The 18,556-nt window shown below is 37.0% G+C and overlaps 3 protein-coding genes across 3 annotated transcripts; 2 read left to right on the top strand and 1 right to left on the bottom strand.

Moving 5' to 3' along the window:
* The first annotated feature begins 7,035 nt into the window (after positions 1-7,035).
* On the top strand, positions 7,036-8,874 carry LOC147557714 (expansin-B15-like). Its single transcript, XM_086658925.1, has 4 exons — positions 7,036-7,174; positions 7,966-8,078; positions 8,211-8,398; positions 8,562-8,874. Exons 1-4 carry the CDS (start codon positions 7,036-7,038, stop codon positions 8,872-8,874), a joined length of 753 nt encoding a protein of 250 aa, XP_086515051.1.
* A 3,270-nt stretch (positions 8,875-12,144) lies between these two features.
* LOC147557713 (Pentatricopeptide repeat (PPR) superfamily protein) lies at positions 12,145-15,089 on the top strand. Its single transcript, XM_086659322.1, has one exon. It carries the CDS (start codon positions 12,441-12,443, stop codon positions 14,196-14,198), a length of 1,758 nt encoding a protein of 585 aa, XP_086515448.1. The 5' UTR covers positions 12,145-12,440; the 3' UTR covers positions 14,199-15,089.
* A 711-nt stretch (positions 15,090-15,800) lies between these two features.
* Positions 15,801-18,146, bottom strand: LOC147557712 (NC domain-containing protein-like protein). Its single transcript, XM_086659321.1, has 2 exons — positions 17,802-18,146; positions 15,801-16,707 (listed from the first exon to the last, which is right to left on the bottom strand). The coding sequence occupies exons 1-2, from the start codon at positions 17,893-17,895 to the stop codon at positions 16,055-16,057; spliced, it is 747 nt and encodes a 248-aa protein (XP_086515447.1). The 5' UTR covers positions 17,896-18,146; the 3' UTR covers positions 15,801-16,054.
* Positions 18,147-18,556: the final 410 nt, after the last annotated feature.

The raw sequence follows: 18,556 nt of genomic DNA, 5'->3' as shown, positions 1-18,556 counted from the left end.
TAGTAGCATCTGAAGCACTCCCATCTAGCTCTAAAACCCGTTTTGCTGTTCTTCCTTAAGTTTGAGCATAATCTTCCCCGACTTTGAAGGTGTTGATGACCCTATTCCTAGTTATCTTCTCGTTCAATTTGAAATTATGCTTCAGGGATGCAAGGTTCGCTCTTTCCTACTCGCGCCTCTCTATGAAAAAAATCTTTATGGACATAAGAGCCACTACTGTCTTTGAAGAGGAGCCAATAAGGCCTCATTATAACCTGATCAAATTTCTAGCATTGCCTTTTCGGCTTGAAGCACTTCTAAGTCCGAGTTACAAAATTGTAGAACTTGTTCAAGGGAATGGACTTTCGGCTTGTAAGTGGCCTCAGGAGTCTTCAAGTTCTCCATGAAATGACAAGTTCTACTCGACAGGGTTCTACTTCGGGTTTGGGTTAAGAGTTCTACATGAGACAAGAATACGAAGTTAGAAGGGAAACCAAACAAAAAGATTCAAGAAGGACCAAAGAGGTAGAAAGTGTACTAGCTCATGAAAGGCATGTCGCAAAGTATCAGCAAACTCAGAGAGCATAAGACGGATCCGTTCTGGAAGGACGTCGTTCTCAGATAAAGAAGGTTTAGCTTTGTCATTGAACGAACGTTTGGAGAAGGAAGGACCAGCAGTTGGAATAGAAGAAGAAGTGGCATGGCTGCCTTGGTCTCGAATGAAGATTCCCATTGCTCCACGAATAGATTTAGATACAAATAACTTAGTCTTCACCTTCTTGGGCTAGGCATTTCTTCAACAGAGGTTTCGTCTTTCTTCTTCTTGGATGACAGAAAGGCTACATAAGTAAAAAAAAGGATTATTTCAAGAAAACTCAAGAGAGATGACAAGGAAGACAAAAATAATGACTAGGAATGATCACTTCATTCTCCATGAAATGTTGGATCGTTGCTAAACGTTGTTTGTCGTCGTGATCATGAGGGCTCTCAAGAAGGTTATCCATATCAAAGGCAGAATAGCAAGAAAGCAGCCCAAAATTCTTCTCAGCGTCCTTGTAGGGAATGAAGAAATACTGCCCCTTATAGTCTTTCCAGACGATGAAGGCATTGATGCAAAGCTTCCATTTGGAAGCAAACTAGTACCACAAGGAATTAGCCATGTCGAATTTCAATTGATAGAGTTGGTTGAAAGCGTAAAGACTAGGTTCAATCTCCAAGTGCGTGCAAACAAGAAAGAAGGTCATCACGGTCAAGACAACATTGGGGTTCAAATGGCAAGGAAGCAACCCAAAATAATTCATTACTTCCACAAAGAAAGTTGGAAAAGAAAAGAACAATCCCGCATTCAGGAAGGCCTGATAAACACCGTTACGATTGTGAAAAGTTATAAATATCCTATCTCCTCTCGTAGAACAGAGAACTTTGAACTCCTCGGAGATGGAAAAGTTTGCACGCAGGGTGGTAAGCTCTTATTTGGTTATTTCGCAGTAATGATGGAAAAAGATTGCGAGGAGATACAACGAGACGAAAACAGAACACGTGATAGGAAGCGTGATCTTTAAAGGACGTAGGTCGTCGTCTTGTTGAAGAACATCTCATAATAATGATAGGCCTCGAGTCTCGAAAAAAAAAAAAGTAGGCTGAAAGAAAGCCCAATATGGTAAACGTAAAAAAGTAAATCCGGCCAACCAGTCGATACAAGACAAAGTCAAACAAAAATTTAGAAGACTGATTTCGCATCGACATAGTGCAAGATGAAAGAAAATTTCATTCATGATTACAATCATCTATCACAGAAGAAATTGCAACAAGTCTAGTGGACACATTTATCTCGACCAACAAAAAGAGAAGCTTTGCAAGCAAAGAGAGAAAGACATCAAACGAATTCTCAAAAATAAAAGGGTTAAATTTGCAATGCCTCGCCCCTAAATTCTACTGAAGATCAAGGAACCTAAAGAGGATTCATATTCGAGGTGCACCAAAAAGAATCGGAGCTCAAAGACTAGATAGAACCTCTTGAAGAAAATAAAGACATTTGGAACTCGTTGTCCTATTATCCAGTTAATACAGACAAAAGGATGTGAGCAACGAAATCCCAGGGTAGCTCTTGTACCCTCCTTCGTTTCAGAACGGAAGAAGAGGAGGAAGGAGGAATATTCCTTGCGGGACAATCACTCCCCTGACCCTGACTGAAATGATGGAGAACCCAGGGGGTTAGCACTGCTTCCTTAAATGGGACTTCCATTTAGGACAACTTTTTTGATGGGAATCGTGAACAAGTAATAGCATCAAAATTAAATTCGAATAAGGGTCTCATCATTAACTTGAAGAAATAAACAATTTGAAGAACATTATCAAAGCAGGCAAACAACTTAATAAAAAATTTCAATGAAGAAGATAAGAAAATCAAGTAACCAATATATAGGCGGAAGCTGAAGAGTAAAAGTCTTGGAACAGACTTAGAGAATAAATGACGAATGCCTTCTAAAATGGCGACTTAATTAATGTGCATAAGCAAATAGTTGGGAAACTCCGACTTAGCCAGACATGCAATTAATATGATGCAAAACGACTAAGACCTCAAACCAATTAAAAAGGGAATGCCTGATTAAAGGAATCGTTGTCAATTACACAAACAATAATGAAAAATATGGATGATAAGAATATGAAGCTACCTTCCGTCAGAAAATCAAAAGGCAAGAAACAAAAATCCATTCTTAAAAACGTAAGGCATTTAAGACCTTTCACATAAGGATACATAAGAACTCCTGAAAAACCAGCTCTGGAAAACAACGTCGCAAAAACAACTTGTTATGTGAAAAAATAATCGTGCCTCTCATATACAGGCCTCGTTCAGGTATACCCTAAATTTTGAAGATTTATTTACTTGAATTAAGTATGCATTATCTTAATTTCCATATAAATTATTTGCAAAAATCAATGGAAAGAATATTAAGTTCTTGCACTCCTTAGTTCCCTTCTTTCGACTTAGGAGTGTCGGGACTCGTGATGATCTAAAAAATAGTCATCAGTTGACTACGGTGAACAAATCAAGAAAAGATGAAAAGTCCAATAGGTCAACCTGCATCAAGTCAACAGGCAGGTTGAATCTGACAGAGATCTACCACTCAATCTCAGAATTGTGGGGTCGGTACCATTTTCCTAGGCGTCTAAGTCTTGCTCTGCCCCAATACAACCAGGTCGGCCTTGGGATTTAAGAGATGACTATGGAGTCCTAGTAAGTCGCGCCGATACCTCAATCCCGAAATATGGGGTAGAAGCGCGTCAAATGCTTAACCAACTTAATCACGAATTCTATCAAAGATCCTCGTCGGTGCGAATCTTAAGTATTTATTAAACTTGGGATGCAAGCATCATGCGGGGAGGATAATCTCCCATCACAATCTACAAGATCGAAAACATGATTTATCCTTAATACCGAGGATCCTAGAATAAGGAAACTTGCTTATATCAAATATACGAGATAATCCCAAAGAAGAATCTTAATATCTCACAACTACGAAATAATAGTTTTCATTCAACACTGTGAGTCTCAATTGCCTCATTAACATCACCTATGAACCTATGAAAAGTAATGAATGCGCTTGGAAGAAGGCCCGAAAACAACGAGGCCGGTTTACGACAAAGGTATCCAAAGCGTATATCATCAATCAAAGATCTAATTCTTAAACTCAGATTACTCAATATTCAACATTTTAACTGCAAGGACAATCTGACTGTCTTGAACATTGGAGAGATTTTCTAGTTCTTTACAGGTTTTTCCCTTATTTGTGAGGAGTATATGGAGACTCAACAAAGAAGTCTCAACATCTTAAATGATACTAGAAAGAAAAATTTTAACACATCACCAAAGGAATTGTATATTCACACACCAATTCCACTTTGCCTAGAATTCTACTTCTGGAGATCAGATCCAATTATATTATGTTTAATATCTAGAGGAAGAGGCGGGCCAGTTAGGGGCACGTGACCCCACAAGCTCACAAGACCTGCCCTTAGAATTACTCCAAAATCAAATACACCTTTTAATTTTGATCGGTGTTTTGGGAAAATAAGCAAAGTTTCCGGAGCAATAAGTTTTGGGTGGAAGCAAATCTTTTTTTTCCTCCAAACATCACCCTTTCAACTTGTTATTCTTTCTTCTTCTCCTCTCGCCGTAACTAGAACTCAGCCGACCTCCACCGGATTCCGGCGACTTCCACGATTAATGTCGGCGATCATCATCAACAAAGTTCTTTCTTCTTTCTTCTCTCTCCTCTTTCCTCTTATCTTTTGTCCCTCTCCCATGAAAGTTTAGGCGAAAGGGATCTCCCTTCGCCGAAAACTTGTCTGGACCTGGTTCTTCCAGATCCAAACGAGACGCCTTCGTCTGGAAACCAGACGAACGGTTTCGCCGAAGGGAAAATCTCTTCGTCAGAACAGTATTAAAGAAAGAAAGAGAAGAGAAGAAGGGAGAGGGGAGGAAGAGAGAAAGAGAGAGAGAGGCAAATAGAGAAGAGAGGAGAAGAGAGAGAGAGAAAGAAAAGAGAGAAAAGAGAAATTCCGGCCGACACCTTCATTCCAGTCGAAAATGGAAAAGAGAGAACAGACAGGGGGAGTGTTTGGTTTGATTTTTTTTAGTTTTGCACCGTCTACCTCGGAAAATTTTCTGCTTTCCCCAAAACGGTGGTCTTAATTTTTTTTTTGTAACTTTGCAAGAAGCCCACCATTTTTTCTTTTTTGTTGCAAAGGCCATCATTTAGTTATTAAAGAGAAATCCACATCTTTTATATACCCACCTCACTATAATCTCATTCTTCAGACATGAAATAATATAGAGCAGTGTGTGTTTTTCTAATTTAATTTCTTGGTAACCCTAATTTGTTGAGTAAATCAATTTTTTCTTATCGTCTCCTCTCTAAAATAAGGTTGTTGTTGTCTTGCATAACATTTAAGTTTTCTTAATGTATTTAGAGTGTTGCGTTAATTACTTAGCTTGATTATTCATTTGAATAAAACCGTAATAAATTACTATTAAAATAAAATGTAAAACTTTTTAGTAAAAAACGTGATCTTAGATAGTCTGTCACCTTAGAAAATATATATATATATATATATATATATATATATATATATATTCACTCTTGGAATGTTGTTCAAATGTAAATTGTGTACACTAAAAAGTTAGTGTCGTCTTTTCCTTTCCTTTGTCTTTATATTTCTATTTGAAATTGTGAAATTATTTCTTTACAAAAATTTGAATTAAATTACTTTAGAATATAATAAAGAACCTAATGAAATTTCACATATGTAATTCCTAAGAATATCATTCAAAGAAGATTAAACAACAATACGTTGATTGGAAGAAAAATTTTGTTCAAGATTGTCGTTTTCAAAATATGATAAAATATACTAATATAGTAATTTTTGTAATTGAGTCGATCCAGAAGGCATTCGATATATTGAGTTAAAACATAATGACTAAATAGATATTCTTTCAGTTATTTATTTTATGTGGATTCTTTTTTTCTAAAAGTGCTTCCAGAAAGAAAAATTTCGGCTTCGCCACAGTTTAGAGGTTCTGGCAACTATATCATGCAAAAGTCCACTATGCATTCCACGTTCCCATTACGTATCTAAATCAATTTTTGCATGAAAAAATCAACAATTAGCTCTAATTGAGTAATAATATCTACCATACTAAACCATAAATGTGAAAAGCGGAACTAGAACCGCTTATATCAGTTCCATTCCTTACATTCTTGGAAAATCGGGTACTTAAAAGACACTTATACTAAAGGTGGGAATCGAGTGGAAACCACAAGTTTACTCCCTCATTGGATCAAATCAATCAGGCTCTAGAATTTTACAACAATAAAGACTATTGGAAGGACTTGGGCAACTAACTTATAATACATTTGGTTTCCTAAATTTGTCTAAACCCACATACCTTTTTGGGTTTTTTAGGTTCAGGCGGCCTGAGTCTAAAGCAAAACTCAAGACACACCAAGTGATGGAGCAATGCCTAATTCACTAAACACGTAAATGAAGTTGTATTTCTTTTCATTGCAAGACACAGAGACCGTGACTACATTTGTTTGTAGGACATTTTGACTTATATTGGGTGAAAATAACCTATATTTAACCCGAAATTTGTACAGTTCAAGACTTTTTTGCATTTCGACTTAATTCTAAGTTCAAATTAAACAAATCTCTTCACTACAGACTTAGAATACAATTCTTCTCATTAGTTGCATAAAAATATGTAATATAGTTCTTATAACTATTCATTGGAAACTGTCTGGCAAATACTAATGGGTTGGGCAAGATCGGGGTGTCGGGTAACCACTTTAAAAATCCCGATCCATTTATTATTTTGCGTCAGTTGGTAGAGTGTGTCTCCTGGTTTCATGTGTCAATGGGCTCTGACGGTCCATGACGGGTTTATAGTTTTCAGACTTTTTCTCATACCAATGTATTGTGTTAATCATTTCGTAATAGTACGACTGTAGTTAAGATTCATGAACTCGATATTAACGTCGAAGAAGACTAAGAAAAACCTTCTTCTTCTTCATCCTCAATTTAGACAAATATGTTATATCTCTTCGAGAACTTGTGTGTCGAAAGAAGTTCTTCCCATGCTTTAGCCATTGAATAAAATTTGATTATTTGATATTTGAGTATATAGTTTGTATATTCTAGCTATATTATTTGCAGCATAATGTAGATATATATATATGACACCTTTTATGTAAACAAACTATATACAAGGTATATAAGCATATAGTTATCAATAATATATACTCTTGGGCTACTAGAAAAGTATAGTGAATATACGAAAATAATATTATTTTCAATTAACTTATTATTTTCTATATTCGTGTTGTGAGTATAATTTCCAAGATTTTCGAAAGATATTTACTGATATAATGTAGAAGTTGATTTTCTCCTTGTACATTACTCTATAAAAACCGATTGACTTTCTCTTGAGTAAACCACAATAAACTTACTGATTATATGTAAGTGATCAAAATTAGTATATAATTAAGCAGCATAATGGGAAGTACTCAAACTTCATCTTTCTTTTCCTTGTATTTGGCCCTCATTTTTGTCTTCAATGGGTCTTTGGCCGTTTATGGTTGGGCCCCAGCTGTGGCAACCTGGTATGGTAGCCCTAAAGGTGCTGGAAGTGATGGTATGTACAAGTGGAAAAGTAAAATCATGGTCTGTGAAGTTAACTTTAATTGAGTGGTAACATGTATGCATCTTCATTGTAGATACGAGAGTTCAAATCTTACGCTTCTGAGAAAAATGGTCATGGCTCAGTTGTTTTTTCTATTAACGATTTATTATGTCTTGCGAAAAGCCGAATACCAATAGACTTTTTGAAAAATAGCCTCGAGTGCTGATAGAGTTGTCCGCTTATAACACAAAAGCCAAGTGTCTTTAGCAGCTCCTTTTGAATATTTCTAGTGCTTTTGTTACATATTATTTTAATGAATTTAGGTTTTTTGGGTGGAAAAAGCAAATAAAACTCGATCATGTAACAACGGTTCTTTCGGGTAGTTTGAAATTATCCTGACGTACTAATAACTTCGCAGGATTTTTTGAAGAGGACCAAATTTCTTTATGAACACAAAGCCTACTCTCTAGACATGGAACATTCTTTTAATACAACAAGCATTATGTAATGTTTTCGTTAAGGAAATATGATTTAAGAAAACATGATTTTCTTTTCCGACTTTCAAATGTATATAGATTTATGATTCTCATAATACGTCAAAATTTTGTGAAGGTGGTCTTGTGTGGTGGTGTTGTCTCGGATTCTGATTCCTAAGATTTTAATTTTTCCAAATAAACGAAAGAAATTGAAATCTAAGTAATCTCTAGGGATTTAAATTTCCTTAGTTCGTCCAAACATACCATTTTAATCTCTAGGGTTACAATTTATGATTGGCCTTCACGAGACTGTATGTGATTGTGTAGGTGGTGCTTGTGGTTATGGAAAAGATGTAGCCCTACCTCCTTTTTCTTCCTTTATATCAGCAGGAGGCCCATCTCTTTTCAAATCTGGCAAAGGCTGTGGGGGTTGTTATCAGGTAAAATATCGAGTAACTGCTGCTATATGAACGTCGAAATAATGTAATGGCTCGGTACTTTCTCCTTATGTGTGTTCATGTGATATAATTGGATTTTTGGGTTTTCTAATAACCTGATGTTTCTTTTAAAAGGTAAAATGTACGTCGAATCCGGCGTGTTCAGGTAATCTAGTAAAGGTGGTGATTACAGATGAGTGTCCAGGGTGTGTCAAAGAATCTGTTCATTTTGACTTAAGTGGGACGGCTTTTGGAGCCTTGGCTGTTTCTGGCAAAGCAGATACCCTACGCACTGTCGGAACAATTCAAATTCAATATCAACGGTTCGTATTCTTTTTTAACAAAAGACAACTAATTGAACGGTTTTGATTATAACTCCCAAGAGAAATGTTTCTTTCTAATCACATACTGTATGTACAAAAATTGTGCCATAAGTGCATTGAGTCAAACTTCTGACGAAAGAAAGGTATGGTTGTGTGGTTGCAGAGTTCCATGTAACTATGGTGGAACGAAGCTTACTTTTCGTGTGGATGCGGGTTCGAACCCTCAATATTTTGCCACATTAGTTGAATATGAAGATGGAGATGGTGATCTTTCTGGGGTGGAACTTAAGGATGGTCCTTCAGGAGCATGGCAAAAAATGCAGGAATCATTTGGTGCTGTTTGGAAGCTCAATTCACCTACTCCACTCGGAGGTCCTTTGTCTCTACGTTTGACTCAATCCTCTGGAAGGTCGATTGTGGCGAATAATGTTATTCCAGTTGGGTGGAGACCTGGTCAAACTTATAGATCAAGTTAATTTCATCAACTCCCATCTTATTAGCCTATAAAAAATAATTAAGCTGACAAGTTTTGTTTTTGTTTTTTTTTTCTTTGTTTTAACACAACTGAATTAATGAAAGTTAGTTATGACAGTTGAATAAAAAATCATTCACTTACAATTTAGTGTCTTTTCTCTTGCTTCTTAGTTTTCTATTTCTTTGAAATACAAGTTACAATGTGTAAAGTACTTTATATTTACTAGAAAAAAATTTCATATTTTAAAACTAATGTATCCCAGTACCTGGACAGCTCCAAGAAGCATGTTATATCAGTTGCGAGCTAGTTCTCATGGAGGACTCTAATGCAAGAAAATTTTGTTTTTCCGGCCGGAGTCTGCTCGCTAAGTCCATTGTTATTTGATATATAGTACGTGAAACGACTGAGTCTGATCTATAGGTCACCATGGATATGCCCGAACCTGTTCCCACATTAGCACTAAGGAACCATATTTGGTATATGAGAGGGATGGGGAGAGAAATTGGTTTTAGAAGACCATGTAGATGCAAGCTTCCAAACGGAGAGAGTCGACTCCCAATCTTAATCTAGTTATGTCTTCTATTTGAATAGAGAAGCAGTGAGTTGGAAAAGTTTAAAGTAGAGCATTGTTGCAAACTCTACCACAAGCAAAATACCTAGTAGTCAAGGAAGGAGTTGGGATTAAGAAGTTCACTGTGGAAGTTGGTGTCATACCTTACATACAAAAGGAGAGGTTCCTTATTGTGCTAATAATGGAGTTATTTCTAAGCCTTAGCAACTCGAGTACTACAGAAATCTAAGTAGATCTAGAGGAAGTACCACGTGATTAGAGAGTTCACTGAAAAGAAGTTTATGTAATTTAAATTTATAAAGGAAGTTTACGTATTTAACTTACTAACTTTTGTTATCATCTTTTAATTTTGGTTTAGAAATGAATGACAACCCAAAACTAATGGATAGTTCCAAATGTGTTCCTCAAATGTATGAGTTGATGAATCAAACTCTATTAAAGGAACTTGGAATTATCCATTATTCCATTCCCTAGCCCATGTTATTAAGATAGGCATTAATGACTTAAGTAGGTTAAAATGCGAGGTTAACTGATATCGTAGATCCATGGGCTATATGAATATGGGTATTTAAGTCAATTACATGGATATATGATTGGGGAGTATACACTAGTCAACGTACCATGAGAATTCTATAAGAATTGAGCATCATAAGAACGTTCATAGAAAATTTGGGGAGATTCCAGAGTACTCCACCTATCATATGTCACACTTACCTCGTGTGGTAGAAGGAAGTTACAAAGTCGGATACCGGGTAGGGTACGGGGGACATAAAAGGTAAAGTGGGAGTACAATAATTGATTATGTCTTCCATTTAAAATAGGACCACTTGAAGAGAAGCAACTGAAAATGATGATCCAAAAATTGGTCATCAGTTGACTAGGTCAATAAGTCAAGAAAATATCAAGAACCTAACGGGTCACCCCGTGTTGAGTCACCAGGGACGTGAATCTGGACTCAAGCCCAGAACTGGGGGATCGGCACAAGTGTCGTATGCGCCTAAGCCCTCTTCTGGCTCTCAAAAGAGTCACGTTTGCCCTGAATTTTGGTAAAAAGAATCAGGTTTGCACGTCAGTAGGGCTGCTGCCTTAATCCCCAAATATGGGGTATAGAAGTGTGGATGATACTTTCCCAACCTAAACCTGGATCTAGTCTAAGATCATATGCAGCAAAGAACTTAAGTATTTAAACAACTTGGGATACAAGAATCCCAAGGGAAGAAACTTTCCTGTCAAACCTACATGATTGGCAACAAGACATGTCCAAAATACTAAAAATCCTTGAATAAGGGAACTGATATCTATCAAATATAAAGGTTGAACCCAAAGAAGGAATCTCAATATCTTTTGACTACGAAATAGTAGTTTTACTTTAAAACGATGGGTTCTCGCCGCCTCATTAATGTCGTATTAACAGTTAGTTAAACAAGCCTCTATAAAGCAACTGACTCGCCTCAAACAAGCAGAATCACAAGTTGAATCTCAAGTTAATACGATCAATCGAAGGTCCAATTCTTAAACTTAGAACTTCATACTAAATTAATTTAAGGGGGCTGCAAGAACACCTTACTGACTTGAACGTCATAGATGTTTTCGAATTCTCTGCAGGTTTTGTCTCCCAGTTCGTGAGGAGCAGTTTGAGATTCAACGAAGTAGTCTCTTTATTTTGAGTGATAACCTAAAGCCAAATTTAGACAGAATTAGGAAACACGTGGCTATGCTCAAATGGATTAAGGAGTTAATTATTTGGTTTGTCAGATGACTCGGATTAGGAGAAGATCTGAGGAAGAGGATAACGTACAATGTTGCCTAATTTTTCAGATGAAATTTTGAGCGACACGAGAATCAAGCATTGCACTTGTTCTAGGACAAGTGAGAAATTAAAGGAGGTGTTCTTCGATCAAGATGACAATGTGATCTCTTAGTCGGAAAAGAGAATTAATGAAGATCATTAAGTTCGATAGCTTTATGGATAGTAGTTTTAGCTAAAATCCAACTATAGTCTTTAGCTTAATCAGTTGATTCGTGAATAATAGCGACTAAATCCTACACAGGTTACACAAAAAACAAACATTGGCTTGATCATAAAATTAACTAGAAGGCAAATGTGCATGGCTTGGAGCGTAGTATAGCACCGACCAAAAGATGCACGAGGGTCTAGCTAGGAGTCGGACCCGAGGTGGTTAGCATGACCCGTCCTTTGGCCCTGCCATGTGAAGCCCGACCGGATTGGGAACCCATTTCACGGGACTCCTGAAGGCTTGGTTGCGAGTCCCATGGGAAGGGAGCCTACGCCGACCAGGGATTCCTATTAGATAAGGATTTGATTAAATCTTTATCAAGGAATCCCAAATCAAATACAGATCTAATAAAAATTTCATCAGAGGTTTTTGTAAGGTTTTGATTTGAGTATTTTAGGAGTCTCATTCAGATTGTTGTCTGAATTTCAAGTAAGGACAAATCAGTAAAAGTGTGAAAAAGTTTTAGATTTATTCTTTTAGTTACTCAGACAAAAATTAGAGAACAAAACTTCCCATCACTGAAAGTCAATTTGTCAGTCAGAAGGAGTTTTGATATTCAAAAATAAAGTATCACTGTCAAAGAGAAATCAAAAGGGTCTCGGATTTGGTTCTAGATAACCTAAATGTGGAGATTGAGTCAATTTGCTTGTGTCTCAAATAGAGGAATCCACATTATGTTTGTGTTTGTGATCCTGAGTATTTAGTGTTAGACGTCTGAAATTCTACTAAAAGCATTTGGCTATGGTAAAACAAAACAATTTTGTGGTCGTTCGACCAGAGTATCACTAAAAACCTTGGTTGTGGTCCCTTTCGTCTCTAAAAAAGGGAGTTCTGAAAAAGGGGTTCCTTCCCTTCGCCGGAACAACCAGAGGGAAAGAGGGAGACGTGGCCTTTTGTTTTAAAGAGTTATTTAGTGTAGGCGCCAAGTTCCTAATATAAAGTGATCCATCAACTAATCAACAAATTCATTTGGTTTTCATGCAAACCCCAGGTAGTTCAAGATATCACAACATCATATCACTTCTTCAAGGATGCAACAATATGATCAAATTTCAAAAAATCCATGCTCAAGTCATCCTCAATGGCTACCAAGATGACCCCATCATTTCAAATAAGCTTCTTAATTTATGTGCTGTTTCCATCTCAGGAAACTTAGAGTACGCCCGCTTTCTCTTCTCTCAGTTCAAATTCCTACAAACATCAACATGGAACTCAATGATCAGGGGTTATTCTCAGAGCTCAACTCCTCTCCAAGCTGTTTTCTACTATAACCATATGATGTCTCAAGGCTTATCTAGACCTGATAATTTCACCTTTTCATTTCTTCTCAAGGCTTGTGAGAAAGCTAAGACTCAAAAGAAATGTAGAGAGGTTCATGGGTTGATAACTAAATCTGGGTATTCAAATGATGTTGTTGTTTGCACAAATTTAGTGAGATCATATGCAGGGAATGAGTTGATTGGAATGGCACGATTAGTGTTTGATGAAATGCCTGAAAGGGACTTGGTCTGTTGGAATTCGATGATTTCGTGTTACTCCCAGGCTGGTTTACATGACGAGGCGTTAAAAGTTTATAGTCGGATGAGAAATTCGGATGTGGGTCTCGACGAATTCACCATTGTTAGCTTGCTTTCTTCTTGTGCTCATGTAGGGGCTCTGAATTTTGGTACTCAGATTCATAAATTTGTGGATGAAAATGGTTTCATGCAGAATGTATTTGTGGGTAATGCTCTTATTGACATGTATGCAAAGTGTGGCAGTTTGGATATGAGTCGTTGGGTTTTTGACAGAATGCGAAAACGAGATGTGTTCTCGTGGAACTCAATGATTATCGGATTAGGAGTTCATGGTAGTGGAGACGAAGCAATTCCCTTTTTCGAACAGATGTTGGCAGCAAGAGTCCAACCAAATTCCATTACATTTCTTGGTTTGCTCTGTGGCTGTAGTCATCAAGGCCGGATAGATGAAGGAATGAAGTATTTTAAGATGATGAGCTCTGAATTCAATATAGTACCTGGCATTAAGCATTTTGGTTGCATGGTTGATATGTTTGGCCGTGTTGGTAAATTGGAGGAGGCGATGGAATTCATTGATAAATCACCAACACAGGAAGATCCTGTTCTCTGGCGCACTCTGCTCGGTGCCTGCAAGATCCATAAAAACGTGGAACTAGGCGAAGTGGCTATGAGGCATCTCGTTAATCTCAAGGCTCTGAATGCAGGGGACTGTGTACTTCTTGCTGGAATTTATGGAGCAGCCCGAGATCAACAAGGTGTTGCAAGGATGAGAAAATTGATTAAAACCCAAGGAATCAAGACAGTCCCGGGTTGGAGCTGGATTGAAGTTGATAACAATGTCCATAAGTTCGTCGTGGATGATAAATCACATGATGATTCTGAATTAATATATTTGAAATTAAAGGAAATAATCCATCGAGCAACCTTGGTTGGTTACAAGGTTGAGGATGTATCTCTGGAGTCAGAGTGTGAGATTGGTGAAGAGTGCTATTCTAATCCGGGTAGTTATCATAGTGAAAAGCTTGCAATAGCTTTCGGACTAGCAAATACATCGGAAGGAACAAGCCTGCGGATTGTGAAAAATTTACGGGTCTGCAGAGATTGTCATTCCTTTACTAAATATGTCTCAAAAGCTTTTGATCGAGAAATTATTGTAAGAGACCGTGTTAGATTTCATCACTTCAAACATGGGGTATGTTCCTGCAAGGATTTCTGGTGAAAATCTAAATAAGAAACTCATGATAAAACCAACGTTCCACTAGCTTCCAAACTTCTCCAAAGAGCTGGTGATGAAATGTCAAGACAACCCAGGAAAATGTATTTAAACGGTGGTTGATCTGGTTGAAATGAAGGATGACACAAGAGGAAGGAGCTGCTGGAGATGTTCGATATTCAGTTCGACATTGCAAGCTTCTGCAATCAGTTTCCTATCTTAGACATGGCGTATGAGGTGATGGAAGGTGATAATGTGACGGTTGGGGAGGATGTTACTTTGCAAGTAACTCTTGAATTGGAACTTGAAGGATGATCGAAGCGAGTTTCTGTGGAGAGAAGATCAAAGGTGAAGCTGGAGTTTGCAGCACCAGCATAAAGTGAAAAGAAATCGCAACCCCTCTATTTCATATGTGGTTCTTATCTACGATGTTATTAGGTGTAGAGTTTTGTTGTTGATACGAAGAATCAGGCGAAGACAGTGGAAAGAATAAACCTGTTCCTAGGTATATGGGATTTTGACCAGAAAGAACGACGAATCCTTGTCGATAATCTGACATCGTTACCATGCTGCAGTCAAGAATGAACTTTATTTGCTTGATGGATATCCTGCTGTGACCTACTGGACTTTCCTACTTTTGGGATGATTAAAAGATGGCTTTTTGCAAGAATCGGCTTGTTTGCTTGAAACTTCAAAGCAATTATCTAAACCGAAGAACTTCTTATTGAAATCATTCAAGTTATCTAAATCTTATATGTAGTATGTTGGGTGAAATGCATTTGACCTTCCATTGGAACAACTTTCCTGATGAAAAAGTCGCAAAAAAAATTGTTGATCTCTTTTTGGGTTCTTGACTTTTTTACTCTTTTTAATCAATTTCTGATTTGGGGTTTCGAATTTGATGTACATTTTGTGATCAGATCTAAAATTTTACAGCTGATGCGGAAGAATCAAGCTAACTGGGCTTTGTAGTTGAGTGGCTGTATGGTGTAAACCTGCCACCAGAAATTCCAGTTCTACCATGTTGCAGGTTTACGAAGTTTCTAGAGCATGATTTGAAAATGTCGTTGATATTAATGTCATGCAGCTCAGACATTACATAAGTTTAGTTCGACATCACCAACCTTTTGTAATATAAAAAATACCGGGAGACAAGTGGTAAACCATGTTTATCATCGAAATAATCATATATATTTAGGTCAAATAGCTAATGTTGGGGCTTGGTGTAGTCATGTTAGATATATCCATAGGCTTTTGGTGATTTGTCCTCAGTGTTAACATGAGCTTTTATTCTATCTCAAGTTCAATGAACTACCATTGATAGAGCGAGTCGCTGATACTGAGTATACGTCTGTTTTCAAGACTGCCGCCCAAAGCAAGGCTTTGCTTGCTTTGGCCTTAGGGCCGACCCTGTAGGACTCATTAATATAGTTTTAGGGACCATACGCCAAGACTGAGACCATGTTAAGGCCTATCAGCTTCTTTTTTTTTTTTTTGTTGAAAGGACGCCTATCAGCTTATATTATTGAATTGTTTCATTTCTAATGATCGATATAAATATTCGCTTATACAAACAGCACACGAAACTCAAATTTATAGTAAGCAGAATCAACAGAAAGAAAAATTTCATTTTCTTCAGTACCTTTATTTCTTCCGTTTCTTAATATATACAGTACACATTTTCTTATACATAAAATAAACCTAGATTTCTTTAATACCTTAATTTCTCTTCTAAATGAATTCTCACAACAATTATACATGTTTCTGATTAGGCAAAAAGAAAAAGAGAAAACCCCATTTCGTATGAAATTGCATCACGAACCATCACCACAACGGATAACATTTCTTCTTTAACCTTCTTCCTACCTTGGAACCTCTACTTCGTCTATGCTTGTAGTTGCTACGAGGCTCTCGACTGGAACTTTGGTCACATCACGACGCACTCCCATATCAGAAACGAATCTGCTAACACAATACATCCCACCTGCTACAGCTGACAAACCTGTAAAACTAGTGGTGAGGTATCGAAGTGGTGAAGAAATGATAGCACTAGCGGCAGCTAAGAATGAGGCAGCCTGCCCGCTCCGCCCCACACTGATACTCGTCACAACCAGCAAACCTGTCTTACAATAGATCGCAAAGTCCTCGCAGTTGTTTTTGAAAATATTGTATACACCAAATCCATTTTGGAGGAGGAAAGAAGCACGATAGAGGACATCAGTAGGTGGATCGGAACTGGCAAGTGTGCATGTCCCTCCTCGGGCTTTGGCAAGAAACAAACCCGGCGACACATTGTACTCGAAACGGTAGAGATCACCACCACATAGAAAGCAATCGAGGCAAGAACATATCACACCTCCATTCGTTGTTGATTCGTGATTATCAACACATTTTTCACAAGGGGTGTGGGTACCAGAGGAGCTGAAGATGACACGGTCTAGGATAGTTCCGGTCCCAATCTCTTGACCTCCTCCACGAGTATAGTGGATGACCTTTCCCTCGCTCGTATATATCCCTAATAGTTTAATTTCCACAACAACCATCAAACTGATTAATAAATAACACATATTAACACATTCAGAAATAAAGATTCCTTGCTGAGAACAAAATATCAAGAACGACACAAAATATTGAACCATAAAGTTTTAGCTATGAGATGAAATGAAACCCATTGACCCTAGGAGGGCAATTGATTAACAATTGAGCACCGGCAGCCACCATATGCATAACATAAACACACCTACTCCTGAAGTAACTGACTTATCATATAGCTACTAACATGAACACCAACAGTATTTGGAATCTACACACACATGTACATTCTTATTATATAACAGAATGATGTTTTTTAGAGTGGGACAGATAATCCCAGTGTAAAGCCAATAATCGAATTTCAATTCTAGGTATCGAGATCCGTTGGTTGAGTTTAAAAACATTCGTATATAACCAACCCCTAAAATCTATCTTACCCTAAAATCCCTTCCATCACTAGCTCGTTTTTTTAATTTTTATTTTTCACATTTATCTAAATCTCTACAACTTTCTATTTTCACGTAAGTTCTCTAAATTTTTGCTTTTATTTTCACTGTGTTGCATGCACGGGCCACATTTACTGTGCATATGTATAGCGGACTACTACGAGGTGTAGGATCCGTGTTTTGGATTTGCAGATTAGTGGACTTGTGGGTTTTAATTCTATAAACGGGTACATTTTTACATATAATTTAAATAATGGAGCTTAGTATCATTTTTTTTCAATTGAAAGTTACTTCATTGTTTTATTTAAATGATCGTAGGGGGGTTTTTTAGTTATATTACTTCTGCTTCTAAACACCATTAGAAGAAGCAAGCCCCTGAAACTAGTAGAAATGTACCGCGATGAATAGGTTTAGTATGACCTAGGGGAACGGAATGGTGTTTGATGCACAGGACAGGAATGTGTCAGGAATGGGCGATTAAACAATCTACTGGCAAAATCAACCTCTAACAAACCAAACAATACTAGAAATCAAGAAAAAGAAAACTTGACTAATAAGTGAGGGAAGCAAGAAAAAAATCAATAGGAGAGATGAATTTGTTCTTCAAAAGGGGAATTATTGATGGGATTACCGTGATGAGAGTAGAGGTAAGCGTTCCTCCATGAATAGATGTGATCTCCTGCTTGAAGCTCCTCCTTCCCAATCTTGTTCGACAGCAACCCCATCTCCCTCTCTCTCTCTCTCTTCCCGATCCCCTTACCCGTCTCTTCTTCAACCGGAATTGAAACCCTAATCAAGATTTAGGTTGTGTTTGACAGGAACTCGGGGAAAGGAAAAAAATTAGAGAAACTCTTTCTCGGAGAAACATATTCTCGGAGAAACAATTTCATCATAAATATTCGCAAAGAAAAAAATATGTAATTTTACAATTTTCCATTTACTATTGTTATGGTTTGTCATGTTATTTTTTTTTCTCAATTTTGTTATTCACTATAAAATTCATCGTATATTGTTAGAAATGGTAAGAATCAAATTATAGTAACCTACACCTACATGCTTCATGATTGTACCATTTCATGCCTCAAGTGGCTTAGAACCTTTAATCTGAAAGCCCTTCAAACACATGGAAAAATAAATAAATGAAACCATTATATGAGATTTTAATCAACCAAAGGAAATAGGTAGTCTTTGATCACTAATTAATTTATAAGAAATCATATGTTAAATATTTTTTTTTTGATGAGAAATCATATGTTAAGTTAAATACAAAACTTGAAATGTTAAAATGAGATTCTAATTCTTCTACTTAATGGTTTAATCTATTTAAACTATCCCTAAGTCTAAATCCAAATCTATAGTTGATAGTGATGTTGATGATTTATTAAT

Source organism: Eschscholzia californica, unplaced genomic scaffold (assembly GCF_041429995.1).
Source record: "Eschscholzia californica isolate CP2 unplaced genomic scaffold, dmEscCali1.0.p SCAF_2, whole genome shotgun sequence".
Taxonomy (NCBI): domain Eukaryota; kingdom Viridiplantae; phylum Streptophyta; class Magnoliopsida; order Ranunculales; family Papaveraceae; genus Eschscholzia; species Eschscholzia californica.
The sequence above is the reverse complement of the archived record's forward strand: the minus strand, read 5'-3'. Positions and strand labels throughout refer to the sequence as shown.

What these genes read in the sequence shown, in the direction of transcription:
- LOC147557714 (XM_086658925.1), top strand. Translation starts at nt 7,036, where the DNA reads ATGGGAAGTACTCAAACTTCATCTTTCTTTTCCTTGTATTTGGCCCTC. An exon ending in TAAAGGTGCTGGAAGTGATG is followed by an intron (nt 7,175 to 7,965) that starts GTATGTACAAGT and finishes GTGATTGTGTAG; the next exon opens with GTGGTGCTTGTGGTTATGGA. An exon ending in ATTCAAATTCAATATCAACG is followed by an intron (nt 8,399 to 8,561) that starts GTTCGTATTCTT and finishes GTGTGGTTGCAG; the next exon opens with AGTTCCATGTAACTATGGTG.
- LOC147557713 (XM_086659322.1), top strand. Translation starts at nt 12,441, where the DNA reads ATGCAAACCCCAGGTAGTTCAAGATATCACAACATCATATCACTTCTT.
- LOC147557712 (XM_086659321.1), bottom strand. Translation starts at nt 17,895, where the DNA reads ATGGGGTTGCTGTCGAACAAGATTGGGAAGGAGGAGCTTCAAGCAGGA. An exon ending in TTACCTCTACTCTCATCACG is followed by an intron (nt 16,708 to 17,801) that starts GTAATCCCATCA and finishes TTAAACTATTAG; the next exon opens with GGATATATACGAGCGAGGGA.